The 19,987-nt window shown below is 48.7% G+C and overlaps 2 protein-coding genes across 2 annotated transcripts in view; both read right to left on the bottom strand.

Moving 5' to 3' along the window:
• Positions 1–377: 377 nt before the first annotated feature.
• On the bottom strand, positions 378–5,670 carry LOC125725154 (gastrula zinc finger protein XlCGF17.1). Its single transcript, XM_049001781.1, has 2 exons — positions 5,436–5,670; positions 378–4,505 (listed from the first exon to the last, which is right to left on the bottom strand). The coding sequence occupies exon 2, from the start codon at positions 4,392–4,394 to the stop codon at positions 3,249–3,251; it is 1,146 nt and encodes a 381-aa protein (XP_048857738.1). The 5' UTR covers positions 4,395–4,505; positions 5,436–5,670; the 3' UTR covers positions 378–3,248.
• A 2,096-nt stretch (positions 5,671–7,766) lies between these two features.
• dip2a (disco-interacting protein 2 homolog A) overlaps positions 7,767–19,987 on the bottom strand; it is a 76,252-nt gene continuing 64,031 nt past the window's right edge. Inside the window, 15 exon segments of the mRNA XM_049001935.1 lie at positions 7,767–10,287; positions 10,626–10,749; positions 10,950–11,124; positions 11,239–11,313; positions 11,433–11,490; positions 11,598–11,659; positions 13,935–14,105; positions 16,192–16,360; positions 16,840–16,970; positions 17,348–17,457; positions 17,691–17,802; positions 18,081–18,202; positions 18,492–18,615; positions 18,800–18,880; positions 19,515–19,624. Of these exon segments, the coding sequence (XP_048857892.1) occupies positions 10,035–10,287; positions 10,626–10,749; positions 10,950–11,124; positions 11,239–11,313; positions 11,433–11,490; positions 11,598–11,659; positions 13,935–14,105; positions 16,192–16,360; positions 16,840–16,970; positions 17,348–17,457; positions 17,691–17,802; positions 18,081–18,202; positions 18,492–18,615; positions 18,800–18,880; positions 19,515–19,624 (1,877 nt within the window). The 3' untranslated portion in view covers positions 7,767–10,034.

Below are 19,987 nucleotides of genomic sequence, written 5' to 3'. Positions count from 1 at the left end.
CTAACAAAGAATCACACCATGAGGGGAATGCAGTTACAGTAGAACACTATGCAGGCTAGTCGGTGTAAAGCATGTGCAGGCCTTATCTGGAACATAAGTCTTTGGCTTCCATCAGCTGCTATAAATGGACACTGGCAATAGAAGTTTGATTCTTGCCACAATGCCTCTGTCGTGCCTTAACATTTACAGGGATGAAGCCCTTGGCTGGGATCTAATCACGGTGCAGCTCATTTCAATTAGTCGTTTATTATGATTAGTTAATGCAGAATTTAAACTGAATCTCTCTTTAAACCAAATTGTCTAAAATGTTTATCTTAAATGAAAAAGAAAACCAATCCTATCAGGATTAACTGAATAAAATTTATTAAAGCGTAATATTCAAGTAAACCATTTATTTTAGAGAAATAAGCTCTAAAACTGAAGAAACTCAATTTAGAATTTGCCATTTTGTAACCACATGAGTAAATCTGCACGGTATTATTCAGTTTATAAAAAAATCAATAAACTAAATTTACAAGTAAAGAAAACAAATCAATTCTTTACATACCACACAGTTTAATCAGTATCTACCTGCATTACTGAACAGAGAATTTTTGTGTAATGTACTACGGACAGAGGAGAATGAGAAGGCATGGTACATCTAGTCCGGTAGGAGGGCTGCATGTAAGAAAGTATGGTAATTTAATTAATGCACTCATCTATAATGCATTATAGATACCTTCATGGTGTGTTATAATGGTTGGTATAAGGGTTAATGAAGCATTACAGCATTTTCTATTAACAGTCATAATACATTCATAATGGATTATCATGGTCGGTATAAGCATTAAGAATGCTTTGTACTGCATTACGAAGGTATCTATAGTACATTATAGATGAGAGCTTCATAAAGCATTCATAATGCATAATAAACATGGCTATAATGTGTTATTCCTTATTAAAATATTTGAGATCATGTTTATAATGCTTCATGAATGTATTATAATGTTTTATGAATGTGTTCATAGATTCTTATAGACATATCATACACGCAAAGTGTTACCGAAAGTCTCTCATGACAGAATTACTTTTGCTTACTATCAGTTACTGGACCTAACATAAAACAGCAGGAAACACTTTACATTTAATCAAACTTCAAGACAAATCATCGCTCAATCGTTAGTCTACGAAGAAACACAGGATCCCTATAAAAGCTTCAGGATGATGAAAAAAGGCCCAAAACACACATTTCACCTACTACTGGTGCCACCTGGCGCACAGATATAATAAGTGCATCCACTTAAATGAACAGATTACAGCTTTATTCCTACAATGTTACCATATTCCTACTATCAAACAAGCATTGCACGCCTTTTTCTTAAAGTATAATTTATATTAAAGCAGTTAATATTACTTTAATGTGCAAAATGGCAGTAAAGTACGGAAACATGTGATTTACAATAAGAAACTAAATGAGTGCAGTAAAAACAAAGGGGAGGAAATTATTTAGGAAAAAAGGTGCATTATTACCAAACATTACAATGATAGAAATGGGTCTCACAGAAGATTTACACTAATTCAAATTTGCAGAACTGCTTGGTAACTCGTCTGACTAGTTGACAATAGAACACCAATGAACTTCGAAATGCTACAGAATATATTACTTCATACGTATAAATGTCGTAAAAATTAGCCTTAAATATAAATTAGACTGCCATTTTATACCTATAACCTTTGCTCTCCACAGATCGTCCATGAAATGGTGCCTCGCTTAAATCTCTCTTCATTAAGCTTTTGTGGCAGGGCTTACCAGTGAAGGAGCTGGCAATGCGTACTGCACAAACAGACATTTAATTAAGGTGTAATCCTACACGAAAAGCTTATTTTCTTAACATGACCCAAGCTAGAACATTCTTTACTAAGTCAAGGTGCTTATTACAGACAAAAGGTGCAAACACTCAATGTTCTGGATAATGGGAACAAATGACTAGTTTTCCGACAGCAATCGGAAATGTGTTCCTCTTAAAAATGGTTTAACTGGCAAAATTGCCTGAAAAAGCATCGAGAAATAATCATTATAGAGCACATTTCAGCATGAAACACATGAAGGTAAGCACACCTTTCCTAGCATACGGTGTGAGCCAGGGGTGGGGAACCGAATCCATGGAGTTTATTGGGGTGACCTCTCAATCAGCCAATGATGAAGCTGTGGCTCCCTGTTATTGGCTGATCGAGATCCACACCCACACCACCCCTCCATGGATCAGCCCACACTGATACTGCTCATCCTGATATGGTATATGATGGGTAGGTGACCCAAACTTAAAGTGCCCCAGTAGCACAGCCATCCAGGAGATACTGAACACACCTTCGCTTTTCATACCACTCGGATCTAACTGGATCCGCACTGGGCCGTCTCACTTTAGCGATTCCAGCTCCATGGAATTGACGCAGAATTGCCAGTGCTGGAGGTGCTACGCTACACAGACGCAACGCCATAAGAAGTGTGCAAAAAAGTGCTCGTCTCACACGAGGAAAAGTGCAAACCTGCAACCCATCCATCCATTTTCCAAACCGCTTATCCTGTCGCAGGGGGTCGCGGGGGGTCCGGAGCCTATCCCGGAAGCAATGGGCAGGAAACAACCCAGGATGGGGGGCCAGCCCATCACAGGGCACACTCACACACCATTCACTCACACATGCACTCCTATGGGCAATTTAGTAACTCCAATTAGCCTCAGCATGTTTTTGGACTGTGGGGGGAAACCAGAGTACCCGGAGGAAACCCCACGACGACATGGGGAGAACATGCAAACTCCGCACACATGTGACCCAGGCGGAGACTCGAACCCGGGTCCCAGAGGTGTGAGGCAACAGTGCTGACCACTGCAGCACCATGCCGCCCCTCAAACCTGCAACCTTTCATCAGAAAAGCCAGGTAATATTCAGATGGGGCAGGTCTGTCGTTTATAGGGTCCCACTTAGTTATTTCAACAACGAAATGAACAGCTAGTTAGTTGTCAGGAGATAGCGGACAGCTAGCTGGTTTTAGCAGAACATGCTGCTCTAGCATCACCTAAGTAAGGAACGTATTTAATATTTAGTGCAGTGAACGGAATCGCCCACCCTAAGTGTTTTATTGCACCGACAATGGGAAGAAGTTGGAATGTTTCAGATTATAATCAGTATGACAATGGCGTGTGACCCGAGGCTGGCTGTCTTCCCAAGCAGCTCTACCGCAGTGCTCTGTCCCAGTGCTGTGGTGGTGTTCACTCAGGGTCGGCCGTCTTGCCCTTCGCTTTGGCCCGAGCCCTGGATCGCGTGGTGACCTCGCTCTGGGGGGGCCGCGGGGACTGAAGGCCAGCCGGCTGGGCCGACTGAGACGTCTTGAGGTCCCCCTCCTCTTCCTGCCCCTCCTCATCCTCGGCACTGGAAGCAGCCACGCCCCCACTGTGCCGCTGATGCTGCCGACAGTGCTTCTCGAAGGTGGCCATCTTGGCATAGATCCTGTTGCACACCATGCAGTGGTACGGCCGGCAGGCGCCGTCGTCCTGCACGTGCGGCTGCAGGCAGGCAGAACGGGCGAAGGAGCAGCGGCACACGCTGCAGCGGAAGGCCTGCAGTGTGCTGTGGCTGGATGCCTCGTGCCGCCTGAGCGCCACCGCTGAGCGGAAGGCGCGGTCACAGTAGTCGCAGGCGAATCGGTGCTCTCCCGCCTCCAGTGCCTGATGGGACAGCAGGTGTGCAGCGCAGCGGAAGGCCTGGCCGCAGGCGCTGCAAGAGAAGGGCCGCTCGCCAGTGTGCAGCCGGTGGTGCACGATGAGGCCGGCCTTCTGCGTGAAGGCCTTGTCGCACTGCGTGCACTTGAAGGGCTTCTCGCCGGTGTGCAGCCGGCGGTGTGTCTTGAGGTGCGAGGCGCGTCCGAAGCCCTTGCCGCACTCGGGGCATTTGAAGGGCCGCTCGCCAGTGTGGATGGCCTTGTGGCGTACCAGATGCGACGACTGCAGGAAGAGCTTTCCACACACGCTGCACTTATACTTGCGCTCGCCGCTGTGCGAGCGGAGGTGCAGCGCCAGGTGTGATGAGGAGATGAAGGTCTTGGTGCAGAGCAGGCAGCTGTGAGGACGTCTGCCCGCATTGGCACGCCTAGGCAGGCTTGAGGAGAGGGCAGGCCGGCTGGAGGAGAGGGCGGGCCGGCGGTCACGTGACTGACGGCGCCGCACTTCCTCCACTCCCCCGTGGGATGCCACGTGCTGCTCCAGCTCGGCTGGACCCAAAAAGCATCTCCCACACTCAGGGCACCTGTGGGCGCCACCTGGGTCTTCCACCCCTCCATCTCCTGTCCCAGCCCCCTCTGGCTCTGGGAACGAACCGTCAGGCCCCACACCAGCGAGAGGGGAACTGTCCTCACTCATGGCACAGGGCAGATGTACCTACATGTATCACTGGTTCTTCTGGAGTAAAACTGGTCCCCCAGTGAACCTGATACTCCTACTCTTCATCCATGACGGTTTTCAACATCCCTCCTGAAAAAAAAAAAAAATGCTTCTTTAGGTACAAAAAACTGGAAAAACGTCACTGCATACAAACACTAACCTATTTCAAACTGTGAAAGGCAAAAATATTCCTTTCTTAGTGGTTATATCCCAAGAGCAAATGTAACTCTTAAATTAACAGTGCATTTTTAACAGATTTTTTTAAACCAACAACTATAGATAAGGAAAGACCCAGTGTAGCAGTGCCTTCGGGAACGGTGCACCTCCACTGCCCCCTAGTGTTGAAAGACAGGAGTGAGCGAGTGAGTGAGTGAGTACAGATAACTACAGATAATGAATATGTCATGGATCACTTAGACGCCACAGTAACAAGTACTGTACGTATATCTGTAAGAAAGTCCATCAACTGTATCATACAATTCGGCAAAATATATTAATCTTGGTCAAAACTGTATTTCCTGTCACAGGGAGAAAAATTATATCGGGGAAGCAGGCAGGCTGACAGTTATAGCGTTATGCCTGGGAAAGTCACTCAGCATCGCTCCCCTCAAGCTTTTCCCTTTTAGTTACTGGCAGAAAACGCAGATAACCCGTTTGTTGTCACAAGCTGGTGACATTAGTAGAGACCATAGAGGGATAAGTTCGACAGGAAGGACCCATGCGCGATTTGGGAACGATCATCGAAATCCGCGCACTGCAATCCAGAAGCGAGCACCGAGAAAGAGGAACGGCGGCCATGATGGAGCCGTCCGTAGCTCACCGGGTCCTGAAAGCATTTTCACACCGGGAGCGCAGAGCGGATCGCCGGCTTGAGGCGCGTCCCCGCGGCCGGGAGAGGAGCGCGCCGCCTCGCGCCGCGCCGCCTCGCGCTGAACACAGCGGAGGTCCGCTGGTTTCATTGACGCATAAAAAACATGCAGAATACAGTAAAGCGGTCGAAGTAGCGTTGGAGATACTTACTTTGCTTCGATTTTTAGTATAAATAAAATGATCAGGCCCCCAAACACACTGCGTCCGGCCTGTCGGATGGGCGGTCCGCCGAGAGAAAGGGAGATGCAGAGAGGTGGAGTGTGAGGAAGGAGGGAGTCAGCAAAGGAGAGATGCCTGCATACATGGCAGATAACCATAGTCAATGTGCATTTGACCTTTTATCGCACCACCGTACTATACAAAACACGGATCCCTTCCGTAGGAAATTACCATTAAATATTCTGGAAGGGTGGGGACGACTTCCGTTTAAAGCGATTAAAATCGTAATATAAACCACATCAAGTTTTCCCAATATCCAACTGGAAAGTTTTTGACACAATCTATGCTTTTAAAAACCTGCCCTTTTAGAGATTTAAAATTTTAGCCACAATAAATTTGTCTAGATGTTTTCCTAATTTGTTGAGTAAATTATGCGGAAATATCTAAACGACATAAAATTTCACTTAAGAATATTTATGATTTGAATTCTCTAGTTTCGGATAGGAGTTTGCATGTTCTCCCCGTGTCGTCGTGGGGTTTCCTCCGGGTACTCCGGTTTCCCCCCACAGTCCAAAAACATGCTGAGGCTAATTGGAGTTGCAAAATTGCCCATAGGTGTGTATGTGTGAGTGAATGGTGTGTGAGTGTGCCCTGCGATGGGCTGGCCCCCCATCCTGGGTTGTTCCCAGCCTCGTGCCCATTGCTTCCGGGATAGGCTCCGGACCCCCCGCGACCCAATAGGATAAGCGGTTTGGAAAATGGATGGATGGATGGATAGTTTCGGATAAAAAAACCGAAAAACTTTTTTTTGCCTGTCAGTATTCTGAGCTAAGCCGTGATCAAACACATTCATGGTGGTGATACGTTATTATCAGTAGTTGTATTGTTTATTACTTGCATGAAAAAGCCAGCTCAAACATTAATAATAATAATAATAATAATAATAATAAATAATACATTTTATTTATAAGCGCCTTTCAAGACACTCAAGGTCGCTGTACAACAAAATAGATTACTGACGTTCGGTCGTTTCCCCTGGATCAGCTGAAGTCTGATGGTCTTGGTCATTTAGATCACATTTAGATGTCAGGGTCGGAGGGCATGTGGCCTGTCACCGACATGGGGCCCGCGGTCACCAGGATGCCCCCAAGGACCACATGAGTCGCTTGCGGACCTGTTATAAAAATAGCACAACTCACCAGTGAGCAGCGCCTAAAATTTAATTTTATCCTGTTGCTATTCTTCTTTAATCACTTTTGCATTTATATAGGTTTGAAAATGACATATATATATATATATACATACATTTAAAACATGTTTATTATACTGAGTAAATTTGGTATTTAAGAAGAGTGTTTCAAACTGGTAGCCAAACCAAACATCATATATGGCTCAGTACCCATGATGTAGCTCTCAGTTTCAAAAAGGTTGGTGATCCCTGGTGTACAGGATGCCAGTCTGTCACTGGGCACACACACACACACACACACGCACACGCGCGCACACGCACACACACACGCTGTGGACAATTCTGAGATACCAAACAGCCTAACTGTGGGGGGTACCAAGTCTAAATCCAAACAACGAGGGCTACAGTGGCCCTATGAGTTACAACCAGCATGACATACAAACAACTTGGGTTCCAACCAAAATTTTAGTTTCGATCAAAGTCTTGAGTGACGACCCGAATGCCGCTCGAGGCCAAAATGTGTATCCGCTTGTGCGGTTATAAACAAAGCGTCAGTCTGAGCCCAGATAAGCCTGTTTGTGGACGTCATTTCGATCAGTGTAGTGCTTTATATGATTAATTTCGGTAATTGCAATCAAAATGGCCCCAAAAACCTGGAAAAGAAGCAAAGGAAGGAGGTAAAGAAAGTAATCACAATCGAAAAGGAAACATGCACAAATATGAATGGCGTTCGTGTGACTGATCTCGTCGGAGACGTGCAGCATGTCGAAATCCACCATCTAGACAATCTTACAAAGAAAACATTAAAATTTGTACGTATATTTGTAAAGATTTGGTGAGTACACTAGGTAAATCATTGGTGTTTCTGGTAAATTCCGCACATCATACAACCCTTTTTTACTGTGAAAAAGGTTAGGTAAGGGGTGCATTATGGGTATTTCCATTATTTCTTATGGGAAAAATAGTCGACTTATGACCAATTTGAGTTACGACCAATTCTCACGAACGAAGGGTCGACTATACATGAAAACGCCACAGAGAGAAGACGCGTGATTGAAACGCCAAACCTTAGAGGTGTTCGTGGACAGTGCACCTACTGACATATTGTATAATAAAATTACGCACACCTTGCCTTAACCAAAAATGTCAATATAAACCATTTAATAAGCGTTTAGAATTTCCATGACATTGCACAGTCTCTTGGTTGTCTTATAAGAAAATCATTTTATTTTAAAACCATTTAATGTTCAGAACATATATCAAAGAAAACGAATGGTGTTATTGAGACTCTTCACATTGATGTCCACAATCTGAGCGCGCTCAGAAAACAAATGAAGGAACCGAAGAGAGAAATAACTTTCTGAAGCTTTACCACAAAAGTCTCGTTTTCATCTTAAAATATTTTAATGTGCTTTCTGCTTTTCCTTCCTCCTTTGAAAAGCAGCAAGAAGTGTCCTCATGGTTTAATAAAAAAAAATCGTACAAGATTTGCTTTATTCCTCGCATATGTATTTACTCTCTTCCTCCCTGCTTATAAAACAAACCTAGAACATTTATTTAAAAGTCGGTTAGTGTGGGAGTCCATTCTGAGGCGATCGTCTGCCTTGCTCCAAGGAACTGTGGCCACAGTCTGTTCTGGAATTTCCAGAAATGTTATAATCCCAAAATAACTTATACAAGATCTGTACATAAATTACAGTAGGCTTGCGGTTTCCACGAGGTCCACACAAGCGAGGAGGGCGGGGCAAGCGTCAGGATCCAGTTGAGGGGCAGTCTTTGCATCACAGGTTCACCGGTGCCGGGTCGAGCTTGCCGGTAAGCCTGCCCCAACCCCCTCCGCGCGCTTCACAACATCTGCGGCTACGCTTCAAAATGGATGTCAGAGTCTTTGATGGCCTATGTTGTGTTATTGTTCTACCCTCTGGCCCCAGATGGATGGATTTACAGCGTGTCGTCATGACATAAACCACCGTAGGAAATTACCCGAAAGAAGCGCATGTTTGTATGAGGCTGGTAAGCGTCCTATTTGACAGAGCAGTGAGTTTATAGCGAGCTTTTGGCCTCCGACTCCCATTGGAATAACAGTACATCCAACCTTGTATACATTCAGCAAAGAAGCCTCTTCTATCTCACTCACACCACGCAAGTCCTTCAAAAAAAAAAAAAATAATAAAAAAACCACCATCTATAGACGAAACATGTCTACAGATTCACTTTACAAACATTTCCGTTCCTAAATCACCAACGCAATATGACACCTATTCAATACCTCGGTTTTCTTCTGCAGAGAATGTGGATAGACACAAAAAATAATGGACTTAAATTGTGAGCTCAGAAGTTAGACAGCATAGGTTTCAACCGAGATGCTCACTTTGCATAAGACGTAGATCATCTTCCACAGGGAAACTCGTGAACTCGTGGTACAGACACACCGTGCCCCTCCCCCATAGAGGCACACCCTCGGGAATTTTATTGGAGGGGAAGGGGGTCAGGACCCAATGGTGCACCCACACCTCCCTCACATCATCACAGCTGAATAGTGAACTTATCGACGTTCGCAAAGCTCACAGACAGCTGGCTGAGCAAGTTAAGGCCTCATTTTAAAACACCTGGTAAAAAAATGATAATCTTAAGAAACCCGAATTAGTATTTACGCCTGTCAAACTTCAAATGTAGGATTATGCTTATGCTGTTAGATGGTCTCAGTTATAAAATAAAATCAATCAATTGTATACAGAAATATTGAAAAAATATTAAGACATCCTGTCTTTAAAAATAACACAGGCCATCATATAGGAATCCTAAGAAGTTTTTGTTAAAACTCAAACAGAAATGTTTTTTGAAAAAAAGAAAAATAAATGAGGAATTTCCTTAAATTTCAGAAGTTTTGTGCTGGACATCAATCTTAATTATCTGAATAATTTCTGTGCTAAATAAATATCTTAAGCTTTAATGCAGGCATGGGAAAGGCATTACCCAAGCCCCTATGAATGAAATGAGGCACATTGACGAAATGGCGCCCCCTAGTGCCATTCCGCTAGCTTGACCACATCTGAGCTGCTGGAGCAAGGCGGTGGGGGTGGGGGGGGGCTGCAGTACTGGGACACGCCAGACAATTTACTCAATACTGACATTCAACCAAGTAAACAAAAACCAAGTACGCCTTAGCCAGCCCCTCACCTTGCTTCAACAAGGGGTCTTGTTTTGAAAGTGTGAATGGAAGGTTAGTAATACCAATGTTAAACTGTATAACCGATAAGCCCTCCAAAATGGTTCTCAATATTTTCCGAGGGAAGAACAGACGTGGGGCAGAGTCCCACCCCCCACGCTTGCCCTTTCCCGCAGCGTGCAAAGCTGGCCTGCTCTCCTTCCTTTTCCTGGCGTCTCGGTAGAGGCAGGGATCACATGTTGTACGCCACGTAGATGGGATCCAGCTGGTCGGCCAGGAATCCGTCCCGCAGGTGCATGCGCTGCTTCTCGCCGCGCGAGTTGATGGGTATGACGCCCGGGTCGACCACCACCACCACGCCCACGATCAGGTAGTGCTCCTCCAGCACCACGTTGGTCACCAGGGCCACCAGGTCCAGGGCCTCCTGCTCCGAGCCCTCCAGCTCCACCACCACCACCAGCAGATTGGTCCAGGTGAACACAGCGCTGAGAGGCGCACATGATGAAGGAGGAAGGTTAGAGGGTAACTCTGCATTACAGCATTTCAGCGTGAGTGCTCAACTCAATCTCAAAGACATACCAAGAGTGTCCATGTCAACTCAAACCAAGACCATTCAAGGTACAAGTATTTAACCATCATGCTAACATCTGTCAAGGACTCATGTGCTTTGTAGGCTCATTATAACTCTTCTATACGGTGTATTCTACATCATACCATCAGTAATACTGTCTCTAGGCTGGAAGTTTGCCGAGACGACCTGTAAGTACAACACGCCGTTACTGCGGTCAATCATGGTGTTTAACCAGTGACTCCTTTCACTCACCACTCAGCGATGCTCTTGTGTGACCGAATGACGGACGTCTCGATGTCGATGGGGTGGTAGCGCATGCCGCGGAGCTCCAGGGTCTCGTCCAGGGAGCCCACCACGTACAGCGCGTCGTGCCGTTCTGGAACATACGCACGCACACACTCAGTACGCCTGGTCACAAACCTTTAAGGCGTTCCTTAAAGATCACCAGCCATGGTCTTCGGATTGCACTAGTACAACAAATTCTCTGTGCTGCACATGGGGAGTTATGAATCCCTCTTTATTATTGCATACTGCTGCCTACTGGTTGGCGCCCTGGAGTCGATCGCTGGTACGCACCCCCGCTGGCGTCCGTGAGCTCGGTGCGGCGTAGGAAGCCCAGGTACCCTGTGCGCGCCCACATGGTCTGCGTGTCACCGAAACTCAGCCGGGTGTTGAAGTGGTCTGCGTGCAGGGCCTCCTCGCCGTAGACGGTGTAGTAGCCTGTGGCATTGTGGGGGCTGCTCACCCAGATCTTTCAACAGAAAGTGGGGGGAGAGGAGATGCAGGATGTCCACCCTCCAGCCAGACCTCATATCTGCCCATCAAAAGGTCACGGACATCAAAGACTATCCTCTCGGTGACTCACCTCCCCCAGGTGCGAATCGCCCAAAGGTCCCTTCGTCTCTGGATTGGCGATGATCACCTTCACCCCAGGCAAGATCTGTACCATGCAGAAATAACATTTATTTTATATTAATTATCCCATATTAGGATCCATTAGCATCAAGCTAACGTTCAACACGAGTAACGGTTCCTCAGCCTTGCTGAGGTTCTCCATACCTTTCCAGACTCCATCAGAGGCAGGCTATGTGGAGACCCCCTCTCCACCAGCCGCACCCTGGAAACAGACCCCCCCACCACACACAGTGTGTTAATGATGCCCAAGCTGGATGACCCAGAGGCCCTTGGGTGGAGTATACCAATGGGGGGTGGGGGGGTGCTCACCTGTCGTGTCGCAGGGCTCTCATATCCACATAGACTGTGGTGGGGTCCGGACCTGCTGTGCCCTGGGGGAGGACATGGGGGAAGGAAGGGTGAGACCAGAGGGCATTTCAGAGGGCTGGAGCCATTTTCAGTACCACCACGTAAAGCACAGACAAAACACATGACGACACGGGAGCCACCCCCTGCCCCCCTGCCCCCCTGCCCCCCTGCCCCTTCCAGAAGCCTGGCACAGCATGGCAGGTCAGAACCAAGATGGCAGGAAGCAGAAGGATACACAGATGGAAGGTTCCGGGTCTTAACATGAAAACTGGGATCCTTCTTCGACAGCATGATGTCAAGAAGAGTGGCTTTGGGGGGGGGGGGGGGGGGTGGCAGGGAGGTGGGTGCAGGGCAGAGACACGAGGCCACCCAGAGCTGCGGATGGAAGCCCGACCCCATGAGAACTATCCAACCATCTGAGATGTTCAGCAGCATCGGTCATGGATATGAGTCCAGCCAAAGGTTTGGAGAGGGAACGATCCCAGGAGGAAGGACCGAGGCAAAAAGGGAACGAAGAAGAAAAATAAAATATTTAAATTAACACAACAAATGAACGGAGAAAGAGGCGACTTGGGGGTGGAGGCAGCCAACAGTCAGAAGGTCCCAGGCAGTGGGGGCTGGGTCGGCTTCACACTCGCCTGTTTTAAATCATAATAATCTGCTTGAAAGATCAGCATTATTCCAAAATTACTTTAAATTACAGCAGCGTGCTCTGGGCTTTTGCTTTTTCTTAAACCCCAGTGCAGAGCTTGCAGAAGACGGTCATTAACGAATGTCCTCTTTATGTTAAAATAAAGCGCATCAAGCTAGCACCATAGATAATAAGTAACAGTGCACACAAATTCTTTACATTTTTCTTGCGCAACTAAATTTACTTTTTTTTTTCCTTTTAACAGGAATCGCGTTAATAAAGGAGCTCGGTATTGACCTGGTTAATCTGAGTACAGGTAATTCAAATAACTAAAAAGGTTCAAATTATTAGCCTCGTGTTCCATTTATTTTCAAGCAATTTTAAACGATTGACAGCAACAGATTACATTAGGAGGCAATAAACCTTCTGTAATTTCGGCAGATTTATTTGCGCTTTCGTGGATCTTTGCGCGCTCTTGTGCGCAGTGACTCTATCGCAGATCGGCGGCTGTGGTCGTTCTTTAATGGAGCCACCTTTAATTAGAAAGGACGCTCTTTTGCGCATCACGTCTGTGGTCGCAGCAACATGGAGAAGCCTCACCGATTGAAGAATTCTAAAGGGATATTTTTTACTCAGTAAGTAAAAATGACTATATACCGGTAAAACAATGAATGAGTAAACAGGCCAGCCTTTTGCAGTGAACAGCAATCGGAGTTCCTCTCTCGCGCACACGCACCCGTGCATGTGGACACGCACTCGTGCACTAGTACACACGCACCCCTTCCCCGCCCCCGCTGCAGTCTCTCCCGAACGGCACACGGTACCTGCTCAGCCAGCTTCCCCAGCCTGTTGGGCTGACGAGAGGAGACAGGCCGGGGGAACCGCGAGAGGACAGGGGGTGGGGCGCGCACAGACACGGCCCCCGACCGACAGACATGGACCGGGACATGGACACACACAAACAGAGGGATCGGAAAGAGGATAAGAAAGAAAAAAAAATGAAAGAGCGACAACATCAGAACTGTGAAAAGGAAGCAGCAACCAGACAGGAAGAAGAATTCAGATGTTTGATTTTTACATGCTTACAGACCTACATACACCGTGTTCCATTTTACATGCAATATTATATCTAAAACACCAGAGGGAGCGACAGCGCCGACGTAATACTAAATGGCGGTACACGATCATCATTTGGGACACAAATCACAAAAATAATTTTGCAAAGTATATTAATCACAGGACTTCCTACCATTCTTCTATGGCAGAACAATACAAATTATTTTAGGTGTTTTCTTATATACTCTGGGGCCACGTCTCAATTCCTTGTTAGTGTTTGTTTTCAACACTAACTATACTTAACCTACTGACTATAGGAACGTAGTACTGACACATTTGACATTTAATAAACCTATTCACACATCAGCTCAGTCACTTTAGTGCAGTTTTAGTAAATTGTTACACATCTGGCAAAGATAATAATTTCAGCCAATCTCAATCCTGATTGGTTGACTATGTATCATCACAATTCTCACTGGTCTGTTCCAAGGGGGACCAACAACATCAGTAAGCTGCAGAACTCCTCCCAAAACGCTCTGTATACAACCAGTAAGTAGGAACCTGCGCCCCCCCCTCCCCTGGCCCCTCCCATTCCCAGATCCCCCGCTCACCTGCAGGCAGATGGCGATATTCACGCGGCAGCCGAAGGTGGTGCTGACGGCTCGGGGGGAGAGTCCCAGATCCTTGAAGATCTTGGAGAAGGACTGGGTGAGGGAAATGCGGGGCCTCTCCTCTGCGACCACCATGCACGTCCGCACACAGGCCAGGCTGATGTTCCGCATCTGCATAGGGTAAGAAGGCAGATATTAACATTATGTTCATTTATGTAGTAGATGCTTTCGTCCAAAGTGACGGACAAGTTATAAAAGCTTTGGGTCGGAAAGTAGGTGCACCCAAAAGCTTTAAAGATCCCTGACCTCCTCAGCTACACACTGCCCCATCTGCTAAAGAACTCAGATGTCAGGTCATGCATAGAGACCAGGAACATGCATACAAGTCAAATACAGAAAGTTCCACCCTGAAAACCGGCAGAAATCGCTCTGCCCTCCATCCAGCGTGTGGAACTTTCCACACAGCTGTACATATAAAAAATGTGACGAGGACTATATGCAATAAAGGAAAGATTAAAATAGAGATGGACTGAGCTGAGGTTGACGGTACGCTTCAGCAGAGTGCCGTGTGGGGGGGGGGGGGGGTCGGCCAGGTGGCTGACAAACAGGGACGTTAATAAAGACAAATTGCTAAAATAAGCTTTTCACGCTACACTGGGTGATTTTCTGTGTAGTTTGTTGCCATTCAAAATACGTCGCAGCATGTTAAGTTAAACGCTAAAGACAGCACTACTAACTACCAACCATAACTACTAATCTAACTAAAGACGCTCGTAGTGGGTTAGGTCCTTAGGTCCACCTCATCCAATAAAAATACGGAGTAGAGACTGGAGACAACCGAGTCTCCGTGACCTCCATCCATCCATCCATCCATCCATCCTGCAACCAGTCACTCAAGTCAGAGGAGTATCTTTTTCATTATAAAAAATAATAAAATATGCATTTCTCCCTCACACCTCATTCACAAAAACCTGACTGTCCTTCTCAAGGAGGGACTGGACTGCAGTAATGAACACAGAGCTGGCCGGCGCACACACACACGCACACACACACACACACACGCACACACACACACACACACACACACACACGCACACACACACACACACACACACACACACACACACACAATGAGCTGACATTAACAACGTCACTATTCAGTGCTGTGGTGCTTTTAGACAATTCTACTGCAAAGCTTGCTGAGATGAACCAAATTAAACTGAAATTAAACTAATCTGACCTGGATCTGAACTGTGAGGGAGAGAAACACAGGGATCAACCAACCCTGGAAGACCACCATCCGTCATTCAAACAAACCACCCGGATGCAGACCACCATCCGTCATCCAAACAAGCCACCCGGATGCAGGCCACCATCCGTCATCCAAACAAACCACCCGGATGCAGACCACCATCCGTCATCCAAACAAACCACCCGGATGCAGACCACCATCCGTCATCCAAACAAACCACCCGGATGCAGACCACCATCCGTCATCCAAACAAGCCACCCGGATGCAGACCACCATCCATCATCCAAACAAGCCACCCGGATGCAGACCACCATCCGTCATCCAAACAAACCACCCGGATGCAGACCACAATCCGTCAAACAAACCACCCGGATGCAGACCACCATCCGTCATTCAAACAAACCACCCGGATGCAGACCACAATCCGTCATTCAAACAAACCACCCGGATGCAGACCACAATCCGTCATTCAAACAAACCACCCGGATGCAGACCACAATCCGCCATTCAAACAAACCACCTGGATGCAGACCACAATCCGTCATTCAAACAAACCACCCGGATGCAGACCACAATCCGTCAAACAAACCACCGGAATGCAGACCACAATCCGTCATTCAAACAAACCACCTGGATGCAGACCACAATCCGCCATACAAACAAGCCACCCGGATGCAGACCACCATCCGTCATTCAAACAAACCACCGGGATGCAGACCACCATCCGTCATTCAAACGAACCACCCGGATGCAGACCACCATCTGTCATTCAAACAAACCACCCAGATGCAGACCACCATCCATCATTCAAACAAACCACCCGGATGCAGACCACCATCCATTTGGTCATTTGAAAGCCAGAGTTGGGAGTGGGCAGGCAAATTAAAGGTGCCCATTTTGCAGAAAATCCACCCTGGAATCATCTAGGATTAAAGTTCTCCTTGTAAGCAGCAGGATCAGCCGTGAAGACGGGGGGGGGGGGGGGTGACGCAGCAGCTAACTGACCTTGAGGGCCTCGGTCTGCAGGCCTAGGCCTTTGGTGCACATCTCCATGACAGAGTAGGAGCAGAAGGTCACTCGCACCTTGTAGTGACTAACGGCCCCCAGCCAGAGAGACACATTGCTCTCCAGCTCCAGGGGGGGTACCAGGATGGACTGGTGTCCTGAGTACACGCTGTAGACAAGTGGGGAGGGGGGTTTGTTACTCAAAACACGTTTAAAGAACCAGTCTGGAACACCTCTTACACAACACACACGGGCACATACAAGGCAACCTATCCTTGAGCACACACAGACACAGATGGGCGCACACACAGACGAGCACAGACACAGACACACAGACACAGATGGGCGCACACACAGACGAGCACAGACACAGACACACAGACACAGACACAGATGGGCGCACACACAGACACAGACGAGCACAGACACAGACGGGCGCACACACAGACACAGATGGGCGCACACACAGACGGGCACAGACACAGACGGGCACAGACACAGACACAGTGCTAGACAGCTGTGAGCCGTTTCTCTTTCTGTAGAAATAGGTTTCAGTTCTGCAAACCCGAAGTCCATATAACTCCCCAAAGGCTAACAACTAGACTTCACTGAAAACCCAACGGGAACAGGAAGCGAATGGCGGCTCACCTGCAGAGGCACCAGAGGGCGAAGCCGAGCCCGCAGTAGGGGTCCAGACAGATGGCGATCTGACGGGATGGGTACAACTCACACTGCAGCTTAATGGAGCGACACAAAGCACTGGTGGCAGAGTGGGACATCTGGGGACAGGAGAGTGGTAATGCGAGTCACAGAGCTGTGCTGCGTCCGGACAGAGTCAGAGTCACAGTGCAGCTGGACCCTCGGACAGGGTCACAGAGCAAGGTCAGATCCGGACAGAGTCAGAGTCACAGTGCAGCTGGGCCCTCGGACAGAGTCACAGAGCAAGGTCAGATCCGGACAGAGTCAGTCACAGAGGCTGGCTGGAGCAAGAAATATATCCAAAGGGAAAAATAAACAGTTCATTGACTAAAACGGTTTAATCAACTGGGATTTTGACAGTATTTGCAGCTCCTAGGTGTCTGTTGTAACCAGCCCGAAGACACTTTCCGTAAACGCACTGGCGAGAGAGCAGAGCGGCCAGGAAAGCCACACCAACCTTCACTCCGGCCAGGATGCCGGTGGTGGACACGCTGAAGTCCAGGTAGGCCAGCATCTCTGGCGTGGGGGGCTTGTAGATGTGGGGGGGCCTCTTCCTCGGGAGGTCGTCTGGAACAGGCAGAGAGATCGCGAGTGACGGCGCTGTCTTTGTCCTCTGCTACGCGCTGCGGCGAAGCGGCGGTGCGGTGAGGCGGTGGGTGGCGAGGCGGCGGCGGTGCGGCGGAGCGGCGAGGCGAGGTGGCGACGGTGCGGCGAGGTGGCGGCGGTGCGGCGGTGGAGCGGCGAGGTGGCGGCGGTGCGGCGAGGCGGCGGCGGAGCGGCGAGGGTGGCGGCGGTGGTACCTGTGTCCAGCACCGTGGGCCACGTTTTCACATCTACAGCGGCTGCAGCTTCTTTGGATTTCAGCAGTTTCATTATTGCTTGTGTGGTGAGGATGCAGACAGACTTGCTGACCTGTTGGTGCGCAGAGCGGCCGGAGTTAGCGCCTCTCAGTAACTGAAGGCAAGCCTCAGGACAACTGCATGTGTTGGTTATTTTCCTGTCCTCTTTTTAAACCTTACTCTGCACCCAACCCCCCCACCGCCCCATAACCCCAAGGCCCAACAGAAAGAAAGCGGGCCGAACTCAAAGCTACGCTGTGGGTCAGCCTGCCCTCAAACGTCAGTATTTCCGCAGGTCGTGCGCGACTCCGTGTGCGTGTTTGCGGGAATGGCGAGTGGGTGGGGTGTTACCTCGACAATCATCTTGACGGTGGGCAGGGTGGTGGCCAGGTTCTGCGGGTGGGGGGGCCTGACGGTCACGGGCACACAGCCAGCGTACAGGCACCCGTAGAAGGTGGCGATGAGGTCGATTCCTGTGGTGGGGGGCAGAGGTGTGAGAGGGACAGCCCATAGTCATGCAAAAACAGTCGATGCAGCACCCTGCTTGTCTGATGAAGCATCGCATTCATCCACATTCGTCCACAGTTATTAAATTCGTCCACAGTTAAGTAAAATTACTTTGATGGAGGTGCACGTTTGCCACGTGGTTGTTTTCTATCAATTTTTGTCTGACACAACAAAATGTCGCATAAAATAATTGGACGTTAGCGTGGCAATGACAGTCTGTGGGGACCGGAGGCAGGAGGGGAGTGGGGGACCCACCGGGGGGATAGACGAGGGCCACGTGGTCCCCGGTGTTGAGCCGGCCCTTCTCCATGAGGGCCACGGCCACCCGCTCGGCACGCTTGTGGAGCTGCAGGCAGGAGGCGCTGCTGGCCACGGTGCCCTGCGTTGAACGGAGCGCGGCGTTAGACATGCTTTAGAGAAAACTGGAGCGAGAGGGACAAAAAAGGACAGGGGACGGAGCGAGAGGGACAAAAGTATGGGGACAAGGCAACTGGGAAAGATGGAGATGCACAGAGAAAGCAGATAGACAGAGAGGGATGGAGCAATAGGGGAGGATTCAGCACCTTTGCGTTAAGCAGCAGAAACAGAGGATGGTCTGGGGTGGCCTGGGCTCTCCACTGCAGGACGTCCTGCAGGTACAGGAACTGTGGGAGAAACAGACCTACAGTCAGGGAGACAGACCCACAAACGGCCAGGAGAGGGCATCGTGTAGTTACGGACTTTGGGAGGGACAGGGGAACTATGGGACAGGCATTCATAGGGGTGGGCTGGCAGAGATGGTGACATGGGGGTATGTACCTTAAGTAATCCTCCATGGGGGGCGGGGGGTAACATGCAGTGGTGGGTATGTACCTTACGTAATCCTCCATGGGGGGCGGGGGTAACATGCAGGGGTGGGTATGTACCTTACGTAACCCTCCATGGGGGGCGGGGGGTAACATGCAGTGGTGGGTATGTACCTTACGTAATCCTCCATGGGGGGCGGGGGGTAACATGCAGTGGTGGGTATGTACCTTACGTAATCCTCCATGGGGGGCAGGGGTAACATGCAGTGGTGGGTATGTACCTTAAGTAATCCTCCATGGGGGGCAGGGGTAACATGCAGTGGTGGGTATGTACCTTACGTAATCCTCCATGGGGGGCAGGGGTAACATGCAGTGGTGGGTATGTACCTTAAGTAATCCTCCATGGGGGGCAGGGGTAACATGCAGTGGTGGGTATGTACCTTAAGTAATCCTCCATGGGGGGCGGGGGTAACATGCAGTGGTGGGTATGTACCTTACGTGCCTGGTCATTGTCCTCCAGCTGGGTCACATCCCTACCACACGCCTGGGCGATCCTCTTCCCGGCCACAAGGTTCCCCACTATCATAGAAGCGGGTCCCACCTCTGTCGGCAAACAGCAGCACAAGCCAGGCGGCTCAGACATGCGGCTGACTGCCCGTGCGGGCCCCCACCCCAGTGATGGGCGCCCAGCCCCACCCACCCACCCACACAAACCGCATCTAATCACAATTTCACAAAATTCTCTAAGTTTTCTCTTTTATCATCTTTTTATATCAGAAGGTCCCCAAGATCGTGGGACTCTGGCAGAGCTACCCCCCCACCTGGTATGTTCTGCTGACCGGGCTGGGGGGGGATTGGACTATAAATGTGTCTGCCGATCAATCTGTCGATGGCCATTGACTGGTAGGCAGCCAATACTTTAGACAATGATATTGGCAAAGAGATTTTCTCATTTCCGAAACGCAT

The sequence above is a fragment of the Brienomyrus brachyistius genome, unplaced genomic scaffold, assembly GCF_023856365.1.
Source record: "Brienomyrus brachyistius isolate T26 unplaced genomic scaffold, BBRACH_0.4 scaffold62, whole genome shotgun sequence".
Lineage (NCBI taxonomy): Eukaryota > Metazoa > Chordata > Actinopteri > Osteoglossiformes > Mormyridae > Brienomyrus > Brienomyrus brachyistius.
This window is presented reverse-complemented; position numbering and strand designations above follow the sequence as displayed.

Coding starts and splice junctions, on each gene's coding strand:
- LOC125725154 (XM_049001781.1), bottom strand. CDS start 4,394: ATGAGTGAGGACAGTTCCCCTCTCGCTGGTGTGGGGCCTGACGGTTCG.